At 44.9% G+C, this 9,786-nt stretch overlaps 1 protein-coding gene across 1 annotated transcript in view; it reads left to right on the top strand.

Moving 5' to 3' along the window:
- Positions 1-2,316: 2,316 nt before the first annotated feature.
- The window catches only part of RS1 (retinoschisin 1), a 13,875-nt gene continuing 6,405 nt past the window's right edge, over positions 2,317-9,786 (top strand). The window contains exons 1-2 of the mRNA XM_009873671.1: positions 2,317-2,385; positions 9,578-9,603. Coding sequence (XP_009871973.1) covers positions 2,334-2,385; positions 9,578-9,603 — 78 coding nt within the window. The 5' untranslated portion in view covers positions 2,317-2,333. The remainder of the gene's footprint in view (positions 2,386-9,577; positions 9,604-9,786) is intronic.

The following is a 9,786-nucleotide window of genomic DNA, read 5'->3' as shown; positions in this document are numbered from 1 at the left end:
CCTTTTGTTGCTATATTGCATACTGGCTTTAAAATGTTTTCTGTCTTTTGTGTCTGAAAGCATTTGTATGCTTGCTAGGAGTTAGCTACGTGATTCATTTAGCAATGCTGTCTGCAGTGGCAGCACAGTTTTGCTGTTTACAGTTTACCGTTAGGTGCAGAGGGTCTGAAGTATGTAGAAATTTATACAGAGATTTTAAGTCTCTTCTGTTCTTCATGTGAATCAATTTGATTTTTTTGAATGCTACGGAGCCATTTTTAAAGAAAACCTGCCCTTTTTTCAGCCGGGAGGGAATTTTATAACTGGGGAGCCACCAGTCTGGAGAACATGCCTTTGGATGAAAAGTTACTTGATAATAGCTGTGCTATTTCCGAACATGATCCCTGCGCTATTGCATTTCTTACACAAAATCATGACCTATTTGGTGGTCGACACTAAGCCAAGCTAATTTTAAAACTGCTTGGCGTGATGGGGGACAATTTGGTTTCACTTTTTGAAAAATATGGTAGGTGATTTCTTTCCGGATGAGCAACTCTTCCTCCCAGTGACCTGTGCTTACGAGACCATAAGGCAAGAGGCTGAAGCCCTCATCTGTTTTTCCAAGAGATATGTGGATGAAGGTATTTAGGGATTTTTAAGCTGGGATTTTCAAGGTCATAGGATTTAGATACCAAGTGCTCATCAATGCAGAGAGGGAATAGATATCCGAGTGTTTTCAGCAACTCTGGAAATCTCTGTCTCCGTGGCAGCCCATTTGAGACTGGATGGCAAAGAGAGGGAGAGAGTGAGCCTTGCCTGGAGATTGCATAGAGCCTGGACCGAGATGCAGCACCTTGACGGGTGCCCAAAGGCTGCCCCTGGTACCCTCAATGAGGATCACATTTGTTCAGCCCCTGGCTGGACCTTGTGGGTTTTGCTGCCTCGAGAGGGCTGCTGCCTATGAGCACAAGGCTTCTGAGAAAAAACTGAGCAGCTCCCTACCCTGAAGAACATGAGCCCCTTCCTGGTGCCTGGGACGAGCTGCCTGCTTGCTTGCGCTGCCGTGCATTGATGGTCCCCAGGGTTTGAGTTGAGCTGCCCCATATCCACGAAGCAGGATGGCCATGGCCATGCAGGAGTCTGCCTGTGATAACCCAACTTCTCCCTGAGGGTAGATTGAAGTGTGAAAAGTGTTGGGTTGCAGAGGTTAAACTGGTAGAGGGGGAGCAAAGCAGCAAGCCCCCCTTGGCAGAAGAACTCGTCCCATCCACATCACGTGCCCTGGCGAGACCGGGATGCGCTGGTGCCAAAGGTGCGACTACAGAGGGATGCCGATACCTGACATCTCATTTATGGGGCACTCCAAATTTGTGGATCAAGATGAATCTTGCCCAGGAGACCGTTTCTGAGAAGTCAGCATCCTTGTTTGCGCAGTGTTATTTGAATGGATTTAGACCAGAAGACTAGAGACGGGTCTAGCTTAATTCAACAGCAACCCACGTGATCTGTGCAGCACTTTAATCTATTCCCTGTGCATACGATCTGAGATCTTTGAAAACAAAGAAAGCTGCTTCTGAAGCAATTGCTTTCAAGAACCTCCATTAAAATTTCACTGCTCATTGCACATAATTAACAGAGATCAGAAGAAAAGGTGCAAGATCCACTGGAATCGCTAGCAGCTTGTTGTTGTCTTGAACTTTTCCAGTCATTTTAAAATTAAATATATAACTCCCTTTGATGTAAATTGATTGAGAAGATGCTATAGGTAGAACTGTTAGCAGAGGGAGGTTTACTTTTCCGATTTGCAATTTTTACAGCTCAGCAAGTGAACAACTGCAATGTGCTATTTCTGCATGATCTGCTAATTGCAGTTTTCAGCCCCTTGCAATTAGGTGACTGAAAGAGCAGTAAGGCCAGGGCAGATTTCTACACACAGGTATTTTTAGGAAAGGCATTGATAGTGTAGAGGTAAATAATTGAAGTGGAAGTACATACTGCATACAATAGGCAATATATACTGCATGTATTTTATAAGCATTAGACATCTACTTTTCTATGGAGGATATTCATGGTTTCTAGGTAGGTATATCCTTGTTTACTTGCACATATGTCTGCATACACCATCAGATTTGCACTCAGAGTGTCAGTACCTCAGTACCTTTTGCCTTTTAAAATCTTACATCCTCTGGGACGGAGCTTGACAGTCATAATTGTGTGGTTAGCTTGATGGTGCTTGATGAAATCATAAGAATGGAGGAGAGTAAGGTGCTTAGGCAATGCTTAAGTTAATCTCATGCCTTCCCAGCAAGCTGAGCAGCATGCTAAGGAGCTATTCCCAACAGAGGAAGGAAAAGATGCGGTTCAAGATGGGAAGCGTCCTGCTGTCTCTTCTTTTCTGGTACAAAGGTATGCTCTTTGCCTCCTGAGAGGCACTTTCAGATGTCCCTTTTTTGTATTTCTTGTTTCATCCATGCTTCTTTCTTCTGCCAGGAGAGTGTGGGGTACAGAGCAAGCATTCTTATGCAAGCATAATAATTTGGGGAAATGAGAAATTGTGGAGGAGATGTGTAATTTATGTACATGAGTGAGCAGTGTTCTTAACAGCTCTGTGAATATTCAGCAGTAAAACTCCATTTCACAAAATAATTGCAGAGTAAAAGAATTGCCATATAATTTGTCAAAATACGAATTTGCAAAGAAAATTGTAGTGCAGCTGAGCCAGTGAGTAAATAATAATGCTGATTTGAAAAATGAGGTACAGTATAACATGAAAGACTGGTCCTTCATTAATCAAAACTCCTGATTAATCGAAAAAATGATCATTATCTCTAGCAGCAAGGCATCGCTGATGGTGATCTGCCTTTCTTTAAAGGCTCTTTCAGGTATTTTGGCCTGGAAAAGACTTCCGAAGGCACTTTAAGAATCAAAAGTAATCATAAGTCAAGGAAATGGGAAAAGCATTTATCAGTTTTAAGGCTTATTAAAATTTACTTTTCAGAAAAGCAGCAATGATAGCAGGTAAGCAGGAGACAGAAGAAGCTAGAAAAATCAGGGTCACGGTCTCCTTCCATTTTAATTAACCCAGCTGTGGAACAAGATCATTTTCTGGGTTGTGTTTGAACTTCTGGCTCCATTGAAGCCAATGGCAAAGCTGCCCTTATCTTAAATGAAGCCGAGGTTGCTCCTGCTCAGTGCTAGACGGTATCTACCAACATTATCATGTGAATAGATTAAGATCTATCACAGCGTGGGACAGACTTCTCCGGCTCTTCAGCTGAATTCCCGGTGTTTTGCTTTGCCAAGTTTTTTCTGCCCTTCTCTCTTTCCACTGAATATTTTACTCTACCGAATTTTGTGGATAGGAAAGTGTTCCTCAGCTAGCTGTGCCTGCGTTTCACCCTGTTATGCTCGCCTATACCCTGCTCTGTCTAATTAATAGGTCTTCCTTTTAATCTTCCAGCAAATATTTGTGTGTTCCCCTCATACCTTATCTCTTCACTCTCCTTTGTTTCATGTGGGAAGGTTACTCGTGCCTAAGCTTCTTGGAAGGCTGTTTCTACCCAGACTCCAGCGTTTTTTCCCCGATGGGTGGCGTAACTGTAATTAGTCCTTGGAATGAGTTCATACCTTGCTCTGAATCCGAGACACAGCTTGCTTTTAATAGACACCCACACATCGGGATATTTTTGGAGAGCCTGCAGTGAAAAATTACTTGGGGGCTCACTTTCCAGGCATCACTCCTTCAATAGTGAATTTATTTTCTTAATTTGCTGTTTTTCTCTGCCTTGTGGTTCGAGTGTCCTCTTCTGGATAAAGTGAGAGCGACGACCCCTTCCCTGGGTCCCCCTTCTTGCTCCTGCCTCTCCCACCAGGCAGAAGGTGCCGTTAGGTCAAGCCCTCTGAGCCACATGCGCCAATGCAGCGATAAGCTCCTTAGCTTATTTTCTCTGGCAGAGCAAGTGGCTTAGAGGAGCACCCCAGGCCCCCGCGCCTTGGCTGGCCTCGTGTTTGCTGGGGACACCACCACAACAGCGGCAGGAGCAGGAGCATATGGAGCAGCAGGCAGGCTCCTGCGACGAGAGGCACTGCAGCTGCCGGGCCCCCTCCATATGGTGAGGGGGAGCACGCCTGAGCCCGAATTGACGTGAATATGCTTTTAGCACATTGAATGTGACATGCCTGCTCCGCGTTACTCTACTCATGCTTGCTACACGTCTGGGAATAAGCACGTCTCGGCAGTTTAAAAGATCAGATTTCTGTTTGTTTCCCCCCCTCCCTCTGTTTTTTGCAGCTTTGAAAAAAAAAATACAAACGACAAAACCCACAACCAAAATCAAAGGCCCAAAGCCCACCTTTGGATCACAGTAAATAACATCTTTAGTGCTGCACTTTGGCATAATCCATACTTCTAATGAAATTACTATGCAGGCAATGTTCTGAGTAGCTCTAAGCAAGAAAGAACAAACGTGTCAATAGCATCAGAAAATGCCAAAAATTTTCAAAGGAACACTTTTGAAAAAAGATAATTATACATATCTTAAGAAGAAAAGGGGATTTTTTCAAAGTATTTAAGTTTTTTTCAAGTATTTTCACAATATTAAAAACGTGGAAACATTATGGAGACAGCAGGCATAAAAGAGAAATGAATATGGATTAAATAGGTATAATTGTCATTATTTGAGTATGTTTTTCATCACTTTCACATAAATACTGTTAAATATTAAATGAGACACAATACAAAGGAATGAAAATGGAAACCAAATAAAACCCATTTGAATACAGCAAATGAAATGGAAAGGAAAAAAACATCCCCACAAAAAAAGTGAGAAAGGCAGTAGCTGTGTTAAAGCACGAGAGAGGAGCTTAACATGAAGTGCGAGCCCTTCTCCTCTTCCTCCTTCTCTGGACACATTCAAAACCTGCCTGGACGTGTTCCTGTGTGACCTACTCTAGGTGACCCAGGTGATCTGGCAGGGAAATTGGACTGGATGATTTTTTGAGGTCCCCTCCAACCCCTGATATTCTGTGATTCTCTCTTCCACCAGCCCATTCTGGTGCTGCTCCTCTCGTCTTTAGTCCCCAGTTCTCACCAGCTGATGTGTGCTGGGGCCACAGTGCCCTCCTGGGGGACACCAGGGCCAAAATACCACCTACAGGGGAAACAGGCTGAGCATTCTGCCTGACATTAGGTGGTGAGAGCCCCCGAGGTGAACACCCTCCTTCTACTGTGCCAGCCTGGCTCCCAAAATGTTTTGGTGGATACAGATCTGCATATGCCCGGGTCATCTCCGCCTGCCGGCGTAGCTCCTGAGGGCCATTTAGAACCTGTACTTTTTAGAAATAAAGTGGCTGTTTGCAGGACACACTCCTGTGGAGCCTGCTTATCATGGCCCTGGAAAAAGCCCTGGGGGAACCAGGGCAACCATGAAAAGCAATTGGGGGAGGGGGCAATGCTCACCAAGGGGACCTGGGGACAGGGCAAGGCTGCAGCCAGGGTCACTGAGGCCATTGCCACTGGCAAGGGGGCAAGGAGGGATGGGGAAAACACTGCATGCGACAGTGGCTGGGGATGCGTCAGCTTCCCCAAATGCACCTTGCTACCGAGGCTAGTGCAGCCTGATGTGAGTCACCTCGCTTGCCTGGCACGATTTCCAGGCCTGGGATGTAAAAATAGCCTGGGTTAATAATACAGCAACCCACTAGTCAGCACCTGATTGGCACAGAGGTAGCACGATGCTTTTTTCAGCGTCTCGACCCTCTGTATTGCTTACAGACCACCTTACTCAACCCGGCTTCCTGATGCTCTCTAACGCAGTGCTCAAAGGAAATGAGGACTTGCAATGGCATGTCTCAGAAAAACATGATAAAACCCGTGCCATTCATTCCAGTCACCTCTTTCATTTCTCTGATGCCTTTTCTGGGGCTCCAGCCACATATTGGTGTTTTTCAAGCTGTTTTCCTTTTCCCTGCCCCGTGGCTCACACATGCAGAAGGGAAGCAGATGACTAGCTGTGCAGCAGGAACCACCTCACCAGGAAAGCACCGCATTCTAAAGGGAAGAGGAGAGAAAATAATTTTTCTCATCTTTTTGAGCTCTGCTAAACTGAGATGTTACTTGCAGAGATGAGAGGCAAGTTAACTGCTTTCCAGCTGAAGCTTCTAGGCCACTAAATCGTAAAGTCAATAAATAGTCATTAACATTTTCCACATACTTTGCCTGCAATGACCAGGTTTATGTGAACTTATTCCGGTAAATTGAGTGACTGACCTTTATTCTCTGTTATATTTTATTTCTCTGTTTTATTTTACAGTGTGCTTTCTCATGTTTGTACATCTGTCGTTAATTCTAGCTACACTAAAAATGGTGACTTGCTGTCGTGATACTATGGTCAGGACTATGATTTCTCAGAGTTGACCTTAAGTGTTCGGCCCTTGGCGGTGTTACTTCTGCCCATGCTTACCTACCTCCTTTCTTTCTCTTCAATCATGTGTTTAATGACCACAGCCTTTCCGAGACACACAGTTAGCTGTTCCTGTCATTAAATTTCCAGCAGCTGAGCCTCCTCACTACTGTTTGCCTTCTCCTTTCCCAGCTAGCCCCAAGTTGTGGCTGCTGCTTTATTCCACTTCCACCTCCGGAAACTTGTGTCCTCCCCATCCTGCCAGCCCAGCGCTGCCTCCACCAGCTCTTTTCCTTTTCCCTCAAATCCTGCTCAGCCGAGCATGGTTGTCCCAAGGCCCGTGCTCCAGCCTGGCCTCATCGTAATGGGCTCTCCGGCACAAAAGCATCTCCTGGTGCTTGCCCAAGCCCTCATCCCCAAGTCCTGCGTCACAAGGTGGCATTTGTGCTCTGTGGGGCGTTGGACACACTGTGCTGCAGGGCGCGATGGAGGGATGGAAAAGGCCTTATCGCCTGCCTCTCACAAACACGCACAGGTAATAATTTATTTCACTGAACTGATGGCTTGCTGAATGTCCTGGGGCACTGCAGATACAGTAAATAGGGCTCTTTTCTTTCTAACGTTTTGGGTTTTTTCAGCCCTGTATTTTTAAAACAACAGCCCCCGGCGGCTGTGCAGGACTTAGGACTCTCCCATGAATTGCGGTAACTCATTCTATCTGACCTACAATTACCAATTATCTTTGTAACCTTCCTTGAAGGCAAACATGCTCGCTATAAAAGCATGCTGCCCATTACATTTTTAGACTATTGGCAGCCAGCTTTCCTCTTCATTTCCTTTGTAGGACAGGGCCCGTCACAGCCATGAACACACCAATATATCAATTACTACATTTTCTGGCCGACTGCAAGCAAGGGCATCTTCTCCTCTCCTTTCCACCAAGGTCTGTGAGGCAGTGCTGCCCAGGCAGGATGTTTGGCCCATCCACAGGTCCCAAGCTAAACCTGTCAGTCCCCTGTGCCTCTGGATTCAGTGGCTGAACTGCTCATGGGAGCAAGCCCGTAGCAGTTAACTCCTTCTAGCTCAAAAAGGCAAAGTTGACCTCCTATTATTTCAGATAGGGGCAGCAAACCAGCTCCCCTGCCCTTGGTGCTGCCTTTGTAGTGCTGTGTCACAGAGCTGATCCAGCGACATATTGCATTGAAAAAACAGGGCTTTTGTTCTTGAAATTCACATCTCTGCTTGATCTGTGGTAATGAGCCCTGGCAGACAAGCCTAAAAGCTGCTCTTGTAGCTAAGGAGCGGGCATCACTGACTGGGTATAGCCACCTAAGGAATGCTGGGGCAAACAGGGCTGGAGGATTTATTTCTGGTGGTTGAGTTTGTGGTGCCACACACCCACCCAGCTGAAAACTATTCCTTTTTTTACTGTTGTTCCACTCACAGTTGTTGTGTTTCCAACTGCATGCATCAATGATGTGTCAAATTTTAATCTTGACTCTCAAATACCCAGGCAGAGACGGCATGGATATAGAGCAATATCCCTACATCAGCCTGCTAATTCACATCCCCTTAGCCTATCGCAGATACACAGTAAGCTCAAGAGTAGGCTTCAACATAATACAGTCACGCTGGGCAAATGGAGCCAATGCACATATAATCAAATCCTTTATCCCTATACAAAGTGTATTCATTTGCTAGTTTGTTTACCAGGTTTTCTCTGTAGCACCTAAAGGTACCTAGGGTGCTGCAGGGAAGCCAAGACAAGTATTTAGGCAGAGAAGCTTAGACACCTTTGCTTACACCTCTGCATGGCTCCACTTTCTCGTCAGGACGTTGCCAAGCCAAAGTGCATTTAACCACCATAAAGAAAATAGGAAACAACCCACATAAGTGATTTTTTTTAAAAAAAGTCTTTATAATTTTATTCTTTGCTGGGGTGTTTCTTTCAGGCTCAGTGTCACACCCAAGGAGCAGTTGCATATCAGCTATAAGCAGAGCTTTGTATATAGTTTACATTTCAGCTGATTGTAATTGCACAATGTTTGGGAGTCTTTTGAGATGAAGCTTGCTATAGAAATGCAAGATTTAAATTCCCAGCATTAGTTGGAGCTCAGCAAAATGACAGTGTATGAATGAATAAATCATAACTAGATTTCAGTTAATAATTCAGAGCCTAATTCATTTGGTGAAAAGATGATCTTTTCCTATTCACAAAACCTCTGTTTGGAGATGGTGGCTTTCTCATGGCTCCTATACACAGGTATTTACCTACTTGATACCTTGGTCCTTAGGGGCGTGCAAATTCCCGACCTGGGATTGAGAACATGATGTTTGACAGTTGACTTGTATTGATATCAGCAATTATAGGACTATTTTTTTTTTAAAAATAATTTATTTTCATAGTTGTCTGGGCACTGTTCTGCCATTCCAAATGCTATTAACACAGTCTGCTTTGGACTTCACTGCGAAGTGAGAGAGACCTTTCAGCAAGGAAAGAGCTCATAAAAAAGCCATTACTCAGTGACAGGCAGGAGATGAAACAGGTCAGATGTTATAAAGATAGTGGCTCTTCCTCTATGGTTGCAACAACTGGTTTTCTCTAGGAAAGAAAAAAAGGGAAGTTATATATTAGATGCATTGGGAAGACCTATTTACATTTTGTTTTCCTTCATCCCATTCAGAGGGAATGTTCTCAGGCCAAGCACCTCGTGATGTGTCCCATCTTCTCCAGTGAGAATTTGTGGTGGTGCCAGGCTGGGATTTCACCTTTGGAGTTCATCAGCTCACACATTGTAAGGACAAAATAAGAAAGGGAAACTAGAGCAGAAAAAATGAAAAAAAAGCATAAGGGTAAAAATGTCTATAAAGCAGAGGCTGAAGGGGCAGGCATGGGTTTCTTCTCAGGATATTTCAGGCATAAATGATCAGAAAGAGGAGATACCAAAAGCATCAAAAAGAAAAAGCAATGGAGGAGTAGTACCGACACAGGCACATACAGTGTCCTGTTCCTGTCCACTTACTCTCCCTTTCCTCTGGCAATCAGCTGGGGCAAACATGATAGATTCATCAGTCCTTCCTCGATTTATTTGTCCCCAGCTCAGGAGTAAATGTTCATTGCAATTCCTGACATTTGCTTGCAGTATCTTCGTTTCTGATGTCTGTCTCTCTTCTTCCCTCCACGCCCGCTGCCCCAGCTGTGATGGCCCTCTCCCCAGGAGAGGTAAGTCTCTCTTACTGGTTTGGCTTCTGGGTAAATGCTGGGGGTCTGGCACTGCCCAGCTCTGGAGCAGAAGGAGGGATGGCACATGAGCCTTCAAGCCCAGGCACATGCTCTGACCTCTGAATCCAAGGGGAAGTCACCCCATGTTTCATTCCAGGCCGGCATGAAAAAAGGGGCTGAGAA

Source organism: Apaloderma vittatum, unplaced genomic scaffold (assembly GCF_000703405.1).
Source record: "Apaloderma vittatum isolate BGI_N311 unplaced genomic scaffold, ASM70340v1 scaffold8640, whole genome shotgun sequence".
Lineage (NCBI taxonomy): Eukaryota > Metazoa > Chordata > Aves > Trogoniformes > Trogonidae > Apaloderma > Apaloderma vittatum.
Note: the sequence above shows the minus strand (reverse complement) of the source record. Positions and strands in the feature narration are given on the sequence as shown.